Source organism: Mastomys coucha, unplaced genomic scaffold, assembly GCF_008632895.1.
Source record: "Mastomys coucha isolate ucsf_1 unplaced genomic scaffold, UCSF_Mcou_1 pScaffold18, whole genome shotgun sequence".
NCBI classification, from domain to species: Eukaryota; Metazoa; Chordata; class Mammalia; order Rodentia; family Muridae; genus Mastomys; species Mastomys coucha.
In genome coordinates this window covers 90,613,388-90,630,303 of record NW_022196900.1, presented here as the reverse complement: position 1 = coordinate 90,630,303, position 16,916 = coordinate 90,613,388, and the positions used below count along the sequence as shown (strand labels likewise).

General features: G+C 44.9%; 1 protein-coding gene across 3 annotated transcripts in view; it reads left to right on the top strand.

Annotated features, from left to right (window-relative positions):
• The first annotated feature begins 3,826 nt into the window (after positions 1-3,826).
• The window catches only part of Pdik1l (PDLIM1 interacting kinase 1 like), a 25,381-nt gene continuing 12,291 nt past the window's right edge, over positions 3,827-16,916 (top strand). Inside the window, exons 1-3 of one of the 3 annotated variants that reach the window (XM_031379009.1) lie at positions 3,827-4,045; positions 7,046-7,347; positions 12,071-15,714. In XM_031379009.1, coding sequence (XP_031234869.1) covers positions 7,063-7,347; positions 12,071-12,811 — 1,026 coding nt within the window. In that variant the 5' untranslated portion in view covers positions 3,827-4,045; positions 7,046-7,062 and the 3' untranslated portion in view covers positions 12,812-15,714. Of the gene's footprint in view, positions 4,046-4,088; positions 4,456-7,045; positions 7,348-12,070; positions 15,717-16,916 lie in introns of those variants that run through there. The other 2 variants (XM_031379008.1, XM_031379010.1) reach the window with 2 other exon arrangements.

The window sequence follows — 16,916 nt, the reverse complement described above, 5'->3', positions numbered from 1 at the left end:
AGGCCAGCGTGGAGTTCAAAACAAATTCAAACTCAGCTTGGACTGGATGAAACTCTATCTTTAAAAATTAATTCCTCAAATCTTACCACAGACATCAGTGGTGGTGGGGGTGTTCTGAGACAGGGCTCCATGTAGTCCAGGCTGGTATAAGTTAACTTTCTACAGCCCTTTTTGCTGTTGAGGTCTCATCCCACTGTCATCTCAAGCTGACCTTGAATCATGTTCCTCCTCCCGCCTCACCCTCCTTAGTCCAGGCTCCCCTTCCATCTCCACATGGGAATGCCCTGGAAGACCAGGGAGCTAGTCCAGTAGGACAGTCCGTATTTTGAGCGACAACAGTAGTCTTTGTCTACCCCTTATAGATCGGCCGAACAGGCATCATCTGAATTAGGGTCAGAGTCCTTTGCTTGACAGAAATAATTCCTGGAGATGCTGTGTCACCCCCTTGGTGTAAGTTTGCTCAGTTGGCTCAAGTTGTTTGCTTAAACTTTATGTTCACAACAAGTGTTCACGCTGCTGGTTTCCAGGAACTGACAGGATTTCTGTGTGTAGCCCTGTCTGTCCTGGAACTCACTCTGTAGACCAGGCTGGCCTCGAACTCAGAAATCCACCTGCCTCTGCCTCCCAAGTGCTGGGATTAAAGGCAAGCACCACCACTGCCTGGCCACACTGCTGGTTTTTAATCACTGTTTTATTACCATTCTCTGGGTGAGCTCTATCTTTCTAATCTTAATATTTCTTGCTCATCTATTGGTTGGGATTCTACAGAAAGTAACTTTATAAAGCCTACTATTGTTATCTGAGATAAAAAAACATAAAAGACCAGAAAACTGCTGTGGTAGTTTGAATAGGATTGGCCCTTGGGAAGTGGCACTCTGAGGAAGTTTGACCTTGTTGGAAGAAGTGTGTTACTGTGTAGGTGGGCTTTGAGATCTCTTAGTCCTCAAGTTCTGCCCAGTGTGGAAGAGTCTCCTCCTGGCTGCCTATGGGTCACCGTGTCTACCTGTACACTGCCGTGCTTCCTGCGGTGATGATGATGGACCTCTGAAACTGTGAGCCAGCCCCAACTGCATGTTCACCTTTATAAGAGTCGCCTTGGTCATGGTGTTTCTTCACAGCAGTGAGCCTAACTAAGACAAATGTTCTTGCCTTCTCCTTTTTTAAATTCTTTTTGAGACAAAGTCTTACTATGGAGCCCTCGATATTCTGGAATACACTATGTAGACCAGGCTGGCCTCGAAAACTTGAAAGATTCACCTGCCTCTGCCTCCTGAGTGCTGGGATTAAACATGTTCTGCCATCTTTAGCAATGTCAATTTCTTTATGCTAGAGGTAACAGATGTATTTTCCTTAGATATAATTATGAATATTAGCCAGGTTAATATTACATACATTATAAATTAATAAGATTTTATATACTGTTAAAATATCCTAAAATAACGTGTTCATGTATGTATGTGTGTGTGTGTGTGTATGTGTGTACATATACACTGGCATGATAGACCTCAGGCTTCAAGACAGGCTGCCTCACTCAAGTGGAACGTCACCAACTCAGCCATGCACGATTTCATCTCCTCTCCCTCTCCCATGAGCACAGACTACACTTCCAGTAGCTTCCATCCTTCCAGTGTTTATCTTTCGTTTTGTGCTCACTCTGTAGCTCTAGCTGGCCTTGAACTCACAGAGATCTACCTGCTGCTTCCCGAGTGCTTGGCATATTCCTGTAAACCCACTCCCATCCTCTGAGTGTAGGGAGTCAGAGGTGAGAGGATCAACAGTTCTAGGTCTCACTGGTGTGATGGCTCAGCAAGGTAGACAAGCCTGGTGACCAGAGCTCAGGCCCTGGAATCCCTGTCTTGGTTATGGTTTCCCTAGCCATGAAGACACCCTGACCAAGGCAAGTCTTACAAAGGCAAACAAATCATTGGGGCTGGCTTACAGGTTCAGAGGTTTAGCCCACTGTTATCATAGCAAGAAGCAGGGCAGCATCCAGGCAGTATGGTGATGGAGAAGGAGCTGAGAGTTCTGCACCTTGATTCGAAGGCAACCAGGAGAGACTGGCATCCTCAGGCAGCGAGGAGGCAGTTCTCTTCTGCAATGGGTGGAGCCTGAGCATAGGAGGTCACCTCCAAAGCCCACCCCCACAGTGACACACTTCCTCCAAGAAGGCCACACCTCCTAACAGTACCACTCCCTATGGGCCACAGATATTCAAACCACCACAGCCGGAAAAGGTAAAAGGTGAGAGTGAACTCCACTAAAGTTGTCCTCTGACATGCATCACACAAACACAGATCCATACTCTTTGTTTGTTTGTTTGTTTAAGGTTGCTCAGGTGTGGGAGTACGTACCTTTAATCCCAGCAGCACTTAGGAGGCAGAGGCAGGTGGATCTCTGTGAGTTCCAGGCTAGCTTGGTCTACAGAGTGAGTTTCAGGCCTGCCAGGGCTGTGCAGTGAGACCCTGCCTCAAAGGCAAAAGAACTGTAGAATGTAGAGTAATTCTTGTATTGGACTGGTAGGCCTTTAAAAAGTTTAAAACATAAGCAACTGTTAGTCACACAGAAGATAGCACACGATAAAACACCAGTCTGTTAGCTTCAGCTGTCAACTTGACAACTTAGCTATTTGAGGAAGTGTCCAGTGGGGGACTGCCTCTATCAGACTGGCCCGTAAGCACACCTGTGAGGGGGGGGTGTTGATTTCCCAATGTGGCCAGCTTAGACTGTCTAGAACCATAGCTGAGCCATGACCCTGAAGCAAGCCCGTAAGGAGCCTTCCCCCACAATTCCTTCCCTAGCTCCCTCCCTGACTTCCCTCAGTGATGGATGCGGTCCCAGTGACCCTAACCCTGGAGGTTTAAGTCAAACACACCTTTCCCTCCCCTAATGTATTTTTGGCCAGTGATTTTTTTCCTTTTAATCACGGCGACAGGAAAGCAGCTAGAACAAGTATGTCCCTTGAAGTTCCTGTGACATTTCAGGACCATGATGAACAGAAAGACTACTCTCACAAAGAGATCTCTTCCTATTCCATCCTTGTTTAACACTGGCAGCCGGCGTCTACAGAGCTTTCCTATTTCCCCCTACTTTCCAGGACAGGACAGAAGTCAGTAGTCTCAGCAAACTGGTGAACACCAATTCCAGGAGGGCCCTCAGGACAAACTCTGAACAGATTACTGGGCTTTTCTTAGGAGACGGGCTGGAGGTTGTTACACCAGGGGGGTAGGGAGCGGGTATTCTAGGAAGACACCTTTTGGTCAAGTGTGGCAGGCATTGGCTTTCTCTCCTATGAAAGCAGTCAGTAGTAAAGTCTTTACATTATATAGAACGTTGTCCAGGCCCCAGATATTAGTTCCATAAACAGAAGACTACGGCAGATGACCCTGGAGGCACTGAGATGCTTATGTGCCTGGTAGAGCAATGAAAACAGGATCACCGTATTAACAAGCAGTAGGTGCAGAATAAAAGAACGGGAGTTTCTGGCAGATGCTCACTGAATCTGTGTAACTGACGGGTCAGCCCTGGTCTCCGAGTGATGGTCACCCTGATGGCAGATCTCAGGGCAACTCAGGGATATGATTGACAGCTGTTGGGGGTATTTGAAAGGCTTAGAGCCGTATCTGAAGAACTCCGGGGGACTGCAGTTCTAGCAGTCAATCCTAGTCCTTGGCGACCTGTTTTGTGCCTGTGCACAGGCCTACGTGGGTCCCAGCTAGGCGGGGCGCCGCAGCCAGGTAAGCCGCACCCTCTCTTTCTCTCTCACCCCGCAGGACGCCCCGATCCTCACGGCCGGGAACAATGAGGTTCCGGCTTCTTTAAGGGAGATACCACCGCGCCGGTGGGGCAGGGGACGGCATCCTCCCAGATGATCGCACCCAGCCCCGCGTCGCCGCCTGGGCCATTGTGGCACCCGCCAACACGGCTCGGTGACTCGGAACGTGGGTGCAGCCCACCTCCCAGCACTGGCCGCCCAGTCCCGCCACCGACAAGGAAGATGCGCCGGGCATCCGGCCCCAGCGAACCGCGCGCTCCAGCCCGCCGCTCGGTAGGTCTGAAGAGGGCGGGCAGAGGGTAGCCCGCGATGCGGCGCGTGCCCTGGCGGCTCGGGGGTCCCGGGACGCGCTCCCCGCTGCGGCTGAGGGCGACCGTCCCCTGCCGCCGCCACCCCTGCAGGGCGGCATTGGTCCGCTCTGCAGCGCGCACACCCCCAGAGACGCTCGACGACGTGCGGAGCCCGAGCCGCGGCGAAGGGCAATGGCCGGAGCACGCCCCGGCAGGCAGCGCACGCCCGGGCTGCGCACGCGCACGCCGGGAGGCCGGAGGGGGCGGGGCCCCGGCGTGAGGGGGTGTGTCCGCGCAGCACGGGGGCGCGCGCCGGCTCGAGGCGCGCGAGCTGCCCGATAATGGCGGCCTGCAGAGCTCACGAGAGGGAGAAGCGGCGGCGGCTGCCCTGAGGTAAACCTGGCCCTTCGTCGTGGCACGGATGCCCCGCAGTCAGGACCGACCTCCCCGCATGGGTCTCAGTCCCCAGCAGGCCTGTCACAGACCTCTCGGCGGAGTCAGCCCCGGGAAGGCCCGGGGCTGCCCCGGCCACCGGCGGGGGACTGCGGCCTCCGTTCCCGCCCGGGCCACTCCCGGATGCCGGCCCTGGTCCGCAAGCGCCTGCGGGGCCTGCTCAGGGGCCACGGGAGGTCCCTCGGGGTCTCAAGGGCCGGCCCCCCCGGAGTGATGCTGCTGAGGCTCCGCGTCCGAGCACCGCTGGCCTGACTTGTCCCTTCCCCTGCACCAGCAGGTGCATGGCCCAGCCGGCGGTGCCCGGCACCGGAGAGAGAATGGCAGGCAGGACACGCCATCGTAAGGCAGGCACCCGGGTCCTCGGAGGATGCTTCCGCAGGGCAGGGGTCTCTCCAGCCAGGACCCCGAGGATTTGCTGGACGCCGCGCTTTCTTATTCAGGAAGGCGTCCTTCTCTCGGGGGGGGACTGCGGCCAGTGGGCGAGAGAGAAGAGAGGGGACTGGCTGCAGAGAAGAGAGTCACTTGGAAGCGCCTAGGAACCGGGAACCCAGCACAGAGCTAGCTGGACAGAATGTCCGCCTGTGACTGGGAACCTGACAGCAGGGGATCCAGTCAGAAGTTGAAGGGTAGGCGACCCAGACAAGGAAGTAACCCTCCAGGCAAACGTCAGAAACAGTCATTTTCTTTTAAATCTGGCCTATGAACTTAAAGCACTTGTTCCGGGGAGTCTCAGGTTCCCGGGTCCGTCGCGTCTGTTTACCTAGTTGTGCAATGTAAACAGTCTTACCCTCCCTGCCCCGGGCGATGACAGTGGGCGACCCAGCAATACTGCCGACTCTCCACCCAACAGGGACATTTCTCTGTGGGGGTGTGTGTGCTCCAGCTTGCCTTTAAACGGATTGATCAAGCTAGAGCTCCAAAGAACTCTGTCAGAGAGTTCCCCTGGATGCACGTAAGTTGCCCCGCCTCCCCCCTTAGGCAGGAAAAGACCTAGAATTAAGTAGCTGTGCTAAACAACAATAAAAAGATAGTTCTACTCCAATTTACTTACTTCATTCTGAGGGAACAGTGCTGCACAAAGTTTATTTCTGCTCATTTTATAAGAAACAAATAATGTAGCATACTGGTGCAGGTCTATAACTCCAGTTCTTGGAAGGTGGAAGCAGGAGATTAGGATCATCCTCTGCTATATAGGAAGTTCAAGGCTAGCCTGAGCTACCTGCGACACTGTTGCAAACAAAACAATAAGTAAGTGATCTTGTCCACTTTTAGGCCATAAGCAGAAGTCAAGTGTTTATATTTCTAAGTGTGAGGGATTTGGGTGTTTCACTGTTTTTGTTTGTTTGTTTTCTTCTCAAGACAGGGTCTCTCTAGCCATGGCTGTCCTGGAACTCCCTCTGTAGACCAGGCTGGCCTTAAACTCAGAGATCCACCTGCCTCTGCCTCCCACAAGCTGAGATTAAAGGTGGGAGCCACCACCTCTTGATGAAATTTCAAATTTCTGGTATACTTTTAACAATGACATTTTCAAGCAGTTAAGGATTAAATGAACTTAATATAAAGTAGCCAGGTTTGGCTACTTCACACACTTGTAAAACCACCATTCCAGAGACCAAGGTAGCCAAGGCTGTTGAGATGGCTCAGTGGGTTATTTTCTGCCAAGCCTTACAACATGAGTTCAATTTCTGGAACCACATGGTAGACGGAGAGAACTGACTCCCACATATTGTCCTTTGACTTACACAAAGCTATACACATGTACATAAAATATATAATAAAATCTTAAAAGAAGTGAAAACCGTCTTGAGCTACATAATCACAAGACCCTGTCTTTTTAAAACAGGACTGGAAACAAGGCATGGTGACATAAATCTTTAATCCCAGCACTGGGGAGGCAGAGACAGGCTTATCTCCGAGTTGGAGGCCAGCCAGGGTTTCATAGTGAGATCTTGTTCAAAAAAGGAGTAGGTGGGTGGAGACTGGAAAGAGAGTTCAATGGTTAAAACATTTGCTGAGTAAGTCTGGGGAACTGAATTTGGATCCCTAGAACCCATGTGAAGCCAGATGTGCCTGCCTTTGATGAGGTGGGCAGCAGAGGCAGAGTTTCCAAAATTCACAGGCAGCTACCCTGGCATATGCTGTAGCAGTAACAGGAGAGCCAATATTATCTCCTGATAGGTATGCAATAGCATGGGCATGCCTGCACTCACACACAAGTCAGGGTTGATGGTACTGTGACCGTGGCTTCTAAAGCCAGCATCATTTATATATCAAGCTTCAAGCCAGGGAAACTTAGCAAGACCCTGTCTCAAAGACAACAAAAACTTTAAAAATTGTTATAAAGTACTTGAAATAGTTCATGATATATAGTAAGTGCTATTACACTTATTATTATTGATAGATTGGACCAAAGCATAGCTAGATACCCTTCAAGTACCACAGAGAGTGAAACAGATGGGTATACCATGCATAAGAATACAAGCCAATGGGTCTGCCTGATTTCAACAGAGCACTTTGTTGATTTTTCCAGAAACCTCGACCTTGAAGATGGTGAGTAGCCAGCCAAAGTACGATCTAATACGGGAGGTAGGCCGAGGTAGTTACGGTGTTGTGTATGAAGCAGTCATCAGAAAGACCTCTGCAAGAGTAGCCGTAAAGAAAATTCGATGCCACGCACCTGAAAATGTTGAACTAGCCCTTCGAGAGTTCTGGGCACTAAGCAGTATCAAGAGCCAACACCCAAATGTGATTCACCTGGAAGAGTGCATCCTACAGAAAGATGGGATGGTGCAAAAGATGTCCCACGGCTCTAATTCTTCTCTTTATTTACAGGTATGTGTCACTGCATAGGAAATGGACGTAATAGTGGTCAGCAAGAGGAGACCACAGTGTCAGATGACCTGCTTCCTAAGATGCAGGTGTTCTATGGCTAGGTGTACATAGAGGTCTGTGGAGGACAGAGGTGTCTACTTTAAACTTGTGCTGCACAGGCCTCAAAAAAACGCCAACCACCTGCTATGCCTGGCACTTAACCAGGCTGCATAGCAGTAGAACAAGATGGGAGCTAGAGGAGGTTTGAGACGAGAATCTAAGGTCAGTTCCTGGAAACCAGTTATTTTGAAAATAAACGCAGAAGACAAGGAAAGCATAGCGTGATCAGTAACAGCCACACCCATGGTAACTGGACTTCCCTAAGTCACAGGTCCAAATACAATAAGCCTTAGGTGAGTAAATTGCTCCATGCCGATCAATAGTCCTAGTGCTTTGAAGGTGGAGGCAGGGGGCTCCAGAGTTCAAGATCACACTCACCTGTATATTGACTTTAAGACATTCCTAGACTGAATCCTGAGCTCCAGGACAGAAGCTGTCCTCTGACAGCCACATTTGCACTGTGGCATGTGTGCCATATAAGCATTCACACACAAATACACACACACACTTGTATTTGTAAACACATAAAATAAGTAAATATAATTTAACAATTAAAACAAAATATAGTAACAACAACAACAAAAAAAACCCTATGTTTAGGTTGGTGAAAAGGCTCAGAGGGTAAAGGAGTTGTTGTGAAGCTTGATGACCCAAGTTCAGTTCTCGGGTCCCTCATGGTAGAAAGAGGACTTGAACTCCTGAAAAGTTGTTCTCATACGTCTATGAGTGTCCCATAGTTCCTCCTAAACACAAAACAAATAAATCATTTAAAAAATTTAAAAACTATAATGTTTACTTTTCTAAAAGTACTTAGGTTGCCATGATAAAAATATTGGAAACAATTATCACAGCTAATGAACCAAATTCTTACCCTCACCTAATGTCTGTGCCACTCTCCAAGCAGAGGATGAAACAGTTGGCGAATTACCTTGTGGATAGACCATCTTTTTTTTTTTTTTTTTTTTTTTTTTTTTTTTTTTTTTTTTTTTTTTTTTTTTTTTTTGGTTTTTCGAGACAGGGTTTCTCTGAGTAGCCCTGGCTGTCCTGGAACTCACTTTGTAGACCAGGCTGGCCTCGAACTCAGAAATCCACCTGCCTCTGCTTCCCAAGTGCTGGGATTAAAGGCGTGCGCTACCACCGCCTGGCTGGATAGACCATCTTAATACCTACACCATTTCTTAAATGAATATAATCTGTTCACGCAAGTCAAATAGCTTTTACCATAGCAGGAAGTCTGTATCCAAAAATCGAGCCTACAATTCATTTCTTGGTGCAACAGAATTATCAACTCTCAGCTTAGCTACGATGGAGGTAGAACCCTTTGGTGATGTGAGGGTCATTGAAATATAGCCTTATTACAATGACAAAAAAATATTGGAAACATGTCTGTCTTTTTTTCCTTTTTTTGCCAGTACTAGAGATGGAGCCTAGGGTTTGGAGATCCTACATAAACTGCATTCCCTCCTAAACAGTCAACTTTGCATTAAGTTTTAGAGACTAAGGAACACAATCCCTTCGGATGGAAAAGTAAAGATATTAACACATTTGACATAGTGCTAAGTCAACACTATTAGTAGATCTAGTAACAACATAATAATAATGGGGTCTTATTTAGTCCTTTAGGGTTTTAAGATATGAAGTACCATCCAAGAGAAAATGTAAAACAATTACAAAGGCTCCGTTTCATGCTTAGGGACTTTTCACCCTCCAGTCTGTAGCATAGACGGTGTAGGAACATGCAATAGGGAATCTGATACATCTTAGGGCTGAAGAATTATGAATTGCTAGACGTGGTGCACATACTTGTAATCCTAACACATAAGACTAAAGGAGTTCATGAGTTCAAAGCCAGGCTAGGCTACATTAGACTTTGGGTACAGAGTGAGAATCTATTAGGGACTTAAAAAAGAAGAATTATTATCAACTACTTAAATCTTACAGAGTCTAACAAGCATTATCTAGATAAGTGGATAAAAACTATATATTTCCCTTCTTGCACGCCAGTATTATATGCACCACCATGCCTGCCTCATAACCACTGTCTGGGTACTGGTATTCTGCATTATACAAAGCTATTTATTAAGTTTACATTTTAGGGTAAAGACAGAAAAACTGAAGTCAGAAATATCACACTTGTGTTTCAGGCTCTCTGTACTAGTCACCATGCAGCAAGGAGGTTCCTGCATGCCGTCACCATCGCTGCCCTCTGCCAGGGAGGCAACCACACGAAGTAGTAGCAGTGATTAGGAATTGTAATGATTGTAATGTAAACTTACCAGTTGCTCATTCTTCAACAGCTCCACTCTGGTGTTCCCCTTTCATTGTTCTTTTTAGACACCACATAAAAAAATAATTTAAAAGCAATATACATCTCTATTTTAGTCTATTCATGAAGCAGTGACCTAGGTGGTGAGAGAATTCAGCTATATTGACATATGTAGAAAATGTCAGCCAGTTGGGCACTTGCCAAAATATAGCTACAAAGGTTGTGAAGTACTGAAAAAAAAAATTTAATGCATATATAAAAACACAGATGAAATAAAATATTCTTGAGGATTTCAGTTAAAGCTGGAGACGAGGGCTTGACTCACAGAGCAGGCCTTCCTAACCTTTCCACTCAAGTCCTCTCACCAGAAAAACATGTACACAACCCTGGGTGTGTAAAACCTCTACAAATCAAACGTGTTGGCAATGAGTCATAAATAATTTCACTTTAAAGCAATCCAACTGTACACTAAGGAAGTGAATGTACCTGTTTATTTCTACATAGAGGTAGATCTTGGGTTGACAAGATGGCCCTGTAGGCAGAGGCACTTGCATGCAGACCTGACAACTTGCCTTCCATCCTCAGGTCCCACAGGTGGCAGGAGAGAACATGCTTCCCAGGGTTATCCTCTGACACATGTGCAGTGATCCATGTGTGCATACCCAATTAAACTCGGTTTTTAAAAGGAGAATTCGGATTGAATATTTGTTACTTTAGGACATAGAGCATCTTTAGCACTTTCCACATTTGATGATTTGTATTAGAAAGTCAGTAATGAGAACAGTGCCCCACATAACTATATTAGTACAAAGTGGTAGACATATGTTTAAGGCAGATCCAGAAACTGTTGGAAATTCTGTTCTAATATTTCCAGCGAGCCTTTTGCCTGTTTCTGTAGTGCTGGAATCACAGGTGTGTGCCACCATACCCACCTTCAAACGGCAATTTTTAACCTCTGTCTCTCTTTCTCTCCCTCTGAGGCAGTCTCACTATATAACTCAGGCTGGTCTTAAATTTGAGATCACTTGAGCTAGGTGTAGTGACACACACCTGTAATTCCAGCACTGGAGATGGAAGCAGGAGGGTCAGAGTTTAAGGCCAGCCATGAACTATATAATGAGTTTGAGGCCTTTGTGAACTACTTGAGGCCCTGTCTCAGAAGAAAAGAAGAAAAGAAAAAAATGGTACCTAAATCAAGCATTATACCATAACACAATCCACTGATAAACTACTTTGGTATTTGCTTGCTAATAAATGACAGTAGGAAACTATCAGAAGTTTTTGTTTTTCCCAATTAAATCATTATGTTGCTATAAGAGCAGACAACTTTGTATATGTAGTAAAAAAATACAGTTTAGTTTTGAGTTAATTTTTGGTAGCTAAACATTCACTAAACTTTTCATTATTGCCAATTTTTTTTGTGACCTCTACATTCAGTTTAAGAAACTTTTGCATGGGGGCTGGAAAGATGGCTCAGCTGTTGAGAGCACTGACTACTCTTCCGAAGGTCCTGAGTTCAAATCCCAGCAACCACATGGTGGTTCACAACCATCCGTAAAGAGATCTGACACTCTCTTCTGGTGTGTCGGAAGACAGCTACTTACACATACTTACATATAATAATAAATAAACCTTTTAAAAAAGAAAGAAAGAAAGAAACTTTTGCATGGCCGGGCAGTGGTGGCTCTTGCCTTTAATACCAGCACTTGGGAGGCAGAGACAGGCGAATCTCTGAGTTCGAGGCCAGCCTGGTCTACAGAGTGAGTTCCAGGACAGCCAGGGCTACACAGAGAAACCCTGTCTCGAAAAACAAACAAAAACAAAAAACAAAAAAGAAACTTTTGCCTGGCGTGTATGTACAAGACCCTGGGTTCAATTCCCAACACTTCCCAAACAAAAGCAAGCTGCAGATTGACCTAACTTTCTTCCTTCTTTCTTTTTAATATATTTTAAAAAGATTTATAGTACAAGCCTTAAATCCTTGCCCTTGGGAGGCAGAGGAAGGTGGATTTCTGAGTTCAAGGCCAACCTGGTCTACAGAGCAAATTCCAGGACAGCCAGGGCTACACCTGTCTAAATCCCTGTCTCAACAAAACAAAACAACGACAAAAAAACTACGATCAAATAAAAAAGACTTATTAATTTTTGATTATTTTGGGGAGGGTGTATGTGGGTATATGTGTGTCAGTGCAGGTGCCCTTAGAAGACAGGAAACAGTTGTGAGCCATTACCATGGTTATTGAGGACCTGAACTGCAGTCCTGTGAGAGCAGTAAGCTCAGAACTGCTGAACTGTGTTTCCATCCCCTTTAACCTTTGTGCATTTTATAACTGCTACTCTTCTCCCCATCCTTCACAGCTTGTAGAGACTTCATTAAAAGGAGAAATTGCCTTTGATCCCAGAAGCGCCTATTATTTGTGGTTTGTGATGGATTTTTGTGATGGAGGAGATATGAATGAGTATCTGTTATCCAGGAAACCCAATCGAAAGACTAACACAAGCTTCATGCTTCAGCTCAGCAGTGCTCTGGCCTTCTTGCACAAAAACCAGATAATCCACCGAGACCTGAAACCTGATAACATCCTGATTTCTCAGAGCAGGTTGGATACCAGTGACTTGGAACCCACACTGAAAGTGGCCGATTTTGGCCTAAGTAAAGTTTGCTCAGCATCTGGGCAGAACCCAGAAGAACCTGTCAGCGTAAATAAGTGTTTCCTTTCCACAGCGTGTGGAACGGACTTCTACATGGCTCCCGAAGTGTGGGAAGGACACTATACAGCAAAAGCGGACATTTTTGCTCTGGGAATTATCATCTGGGCGATGCTGGAGAGGATCACCTTCATAGACACAGAGACTAAGAAGGAGCTCCTGGGGAGTTATGTAAAGCAGGGGACCGAGATTGTGCCTGTTGGGGAGGCACTTCTGGAAAACCCCAAAATGGAACTTCTCATCCCTGTGAAGAAAAAGTCTATGAACGGGCGAATGAAACAACTGATAAAGGAAATGCTGGCCGCAAACCCTCAGGACCGCCCGGATGCTTTTGAACTAGAACTCAGATTAGTCCAAATTGCATTCAAAGACAGCAGCTGGGAGACGTGACCCCCTGTTTGCAAGCATCTTAAATGGTGCTGCTTCAGATTCAACGGAAATACATTACATGGCCGAAAAGAAGACGGAAGTTAGGCTCCACTTTCTAAGGGTTTAGGTTTTATTGTGGGGTAGTTTTTTTTCTCTCATTTTTCTTAATCCATGCAGGCCATTTTATTGTATGTTTTGAATGTGTATTACCAATGTGGCTGTAAAAAAATTTTTTTAATGATCATTGGTAAAAGGTTGGCAGAACAAAATTCTCCTAAGAGCCAAGCAGAGAAGAAAGTCCCATTTTCTAGAAATATCTTTAAGTATTTTAGACATTCCTTGTCAGTATTAGGCATTTCCATGGAAGAAGAGGTCTGCGTGCTGGTAATGCAGCCTTTGAAGCTTTGTAAAGGAAACATATATGTATATATTTATGTATATGTAAGTATGTGAATGTGTGCATTTTTGCATTCCAGATGAAGAAAATGCCACATCTGTTTAAATTATTTGATACAGGTTTGGATTTTTGAGATTTGCTGATGAAAATGGTGATAAAAACCACACAAACCACCCCTCATCTTCGTCCCTACACCTCCTGCTACTGGAAACATACTAAGGTTATATTTTTGTTGTTGTTTTTTTCCAGTATACATCTCTTTCTAACAGCATCATTTTGGAGGGTCTAAATGGCCGATTAAACATAACTGAAGCTAAGCAGTTCTAAGCTGCTGGAGTATGTTTGAGCTCTCCAGGGCCCTGTAGCTCTTCCAGTTGAATTAGTCATTGAGTCTCATAGTAGAAGGTCGGCAAGGATGCCTATGGCTCACTCATACCTTTAGGTAACTGAGCATTTGTTTGACTAATTAAACCACTGCACTGGGACGTGTGGGCGCTTGAGCATCTGCTATAACCCAAGAATGGTATTCTTCTGTTCTGAGAACATTGCGTTACACAACTGTAATACTTGATGTATTAATTTTGAGTTTTAAGACTTTTTCTAAATCTCAGCATCAAGTTAAAGAAACCAAATGAGCTCACCCTCGAGTTGCTGGCCCTGGTATGGCTTCCTGTTGGATCACTGGAGTCTCTCTCACTTTGACACTGACACTGTTCTCTCTTGTCTCATGTGATGCAGTAATGGGACTGGTAATCACTGTCACAAATCCTGGTCGCTCTCTTCCAAAGTGAGAGATGATACATACAGAGTTTGGCAAATGGATAAAATTCTGCCATCAACTGCCTTTCGAGTAGAAAAGGTGTCGTTTTCTTATGGTCACCTGGCATCTGTCAGAAAGCAAGAGACTCAACTCCCGAGGGGAAATTCTAACTGCATGGTTGCCTCCAGATTGTCCTTGCTAATTCGGGAACATTAAGGAAAGGATTCTTTCTTAAACCAGAACACCAGTCTTTAGGATGAATTAGAACCTGCCATTGTATCTAAGTGAGGCTTTATAAGGCACTAACTGCCCACCTCCGGTGCTGGGTAGAACCTTGGGCCTTAGGTGTGAGGGAAGCAGTCCACTACTGACCCCACGGGGATCTTTTTAAGCATTAAGATGCAAAAGGCAAGATAATATCAGTATGTTGCTGTTATCATCAGTCCTCATTGTTGACTCAGTGCTTGAACCTCCACACCTTCATAGTAGGTCTGGCTGTAGTTCAGTGGAGAGCGCATGCCTGGCATGTACAAGGTTCTGGATTCAATCCCTGCCATCACACAATCAACAGATCAATAAATGTGTTCAGAAGGTGATAAAAGATAAAACACACACAAAAAAAATGGAATATGTAAAACTCCTAGAATCTGGAAATGTAAAAACATGAACCAAAAGGCTTTAGTAAAAAAAACCTTATCAAATGAAAAAAAAGTCACATGCACTTAGTATCACTTGCAGACTTAACTAAAAGAATTCAGACATAAGAGGTAGAAGTGTAATAGATCTTCATGGTAATTAACCCTCTGGGTCACCAAGTTGACACAGATCTGACCAGTGGATTGAGTTACAGGTAATTAGAAAAAGTCTCATTATAATGGGTTACCATTGACTTGGCCCTCGTCAGATTGATATGTGATTGCGCTAACAGTTCTTTGCTCTACAAATACCTGTGCACTTGAAGCCTTGGTGTCCTGAGCACATAGCTTTTGATCCTGCCTCCTTGAAAATAATGAGTAATTTGGTTTGTCTTGTTTTCGTTGGTGTTGGGCTCATACCCAGGACCTTGCATGTGCTACACAAAGTGTTAGCACTGAGCCAAATGTCTAGCCCCAGTTATAATTTATTTTGAAAGATTTTTATCTGTGAAATAGAATTCTTTCCTTTATTAGAGGGGAGGGTGTGAGGTGATCAGGAAATTTCTTCCAGAACATTCTTAAGTCCTCGTATTCTAAAATTGCTTATGATATCAACAAAAGGACAGTAGTTTGTCTTTGTTCTTTCAGTCAGGAGTATTTATTAAGTACCTACTGTGTGCTCAGCACTTTAAGTTTAGTTGATTTAACAACCATTTAAGATTTGCAATTGTAAGGGCTGGAGAGAGGACTCAACTATTAAGAGGACTTGATGCTCTTGCACAGAACCAGAGTTCAGTTCCAGCACCCATGTTGAATGGCCCACAACCTTACCTAACTCCAGCTCCCAGGGATCTAATACCCTCTTGCTTCCATGTGCGCACGCACACACCCCCCCACACACACATAATTTATAGAATAAAGACAAACCATTTTTTAAAATGGCATTTAGCCATGCACTTTCTTCAGTCACATGTAAGAAATAAAAGTTGAATGATACTTGGGAATTTTGGATAATTGCTAAAGGAAAAATGCAATCAAGAAATTGTGCACAGTGCCTTGCCCATAATAGGTACTCAATAAACAGTTATCCCTCATAGTCTGTTGCCATGGTTTCTAGTGTTTTATAAAATCTGTCTTAACTGAAAAAAAAAGACCAAATATTTCAAATAAAGCTTATAAGCAGCTGTGTCCAGTCGCTGTAGGGTTGTACAGTTAGTTCCTAGGTTGTTCATTTGCACCTGTTGTCACTTAGAAACACGGGGGTTCCGTAGATTCTTGGTGCTAAAGGATACTTTGTCATTCTGATGAAGTAAGTGTTAAGTGTCAGATAAATAGCACAGAATAGTTCTTTCTGCAGGTCTAGGTTTTTGTTTTTAATTGTAAAATGTTACCAATCAAACTATTGTAGCAGCTACAAAATAATTCACCAGCATGACAAAAATAGTCAAAAAACAAACAGATGTCATCAGCACATCAGAAAAGAAGGCAACTTTAAAACTTTTCTTTTAAAATTGTCAAATATATTTTATGAAGAATTTATAAAGGGGGAAAGTATTGTAATTTATTGTTCATGAGTTTTTGTTTTTTTTTAATAAAGTGAATTTCAACAAAAAACCTTGAAAGTTCTCTTGCTACTTTGAGTTGTACAGTTCTCTAAGTCATGAGTGTGAAGTGACCTACATCCTGGAAAAGTATTTAAGCGTATGGAGGAAATCATTCTCTCCTAGAAGCCATTGCCAAGGACGGATATTGGATTACAGGACTGTAGCATTTCAAGTTCTCCGCAACCATAATGCTATCTGGCTATTTTTGCCTTATATGAGAAGTATGTATTGTTTAAGATTCTTGTTTCAAGATAGGTATTTTCCGTGTCTGTGCACTGTGTGCATGCAGTGCCCAAGGAGACTGGATACGGTGTCTGTCAGATCCCCTGGAACTGGAGTTCATGTGAACCTCCTTGTAGGTTCTGGGAATTGGGAAGGTCCTCCAAGAGCACTCCAAGGGGTCTTAACCACTGAGCCATCTCTCTTACCCACAGTTTTTGTTTTCCATTTTTCTTACTTCTATTAAATGTACTAAGTGGGTGCAATTTCAATTGATAACAGGAGGCAATGACTTCTAAAGAAGTCAGGTTTAGCTGAGAGTGGTGGCCCATGCCTTTGTTTCCAGCACTTGGGAGACAGGCCAAGCAGCTGAGAGTTTGGAGCCAACCAGGTCTACATACTGAGTTCTAGGCCAGTACTCCATAGTGAAACCCGAGGGAAGGAAATTGCCATTGCCAGCCCACTTTCTTTTGTAAAATGTATGGTTGCCTCAGAGTACAATCCCCCCCCC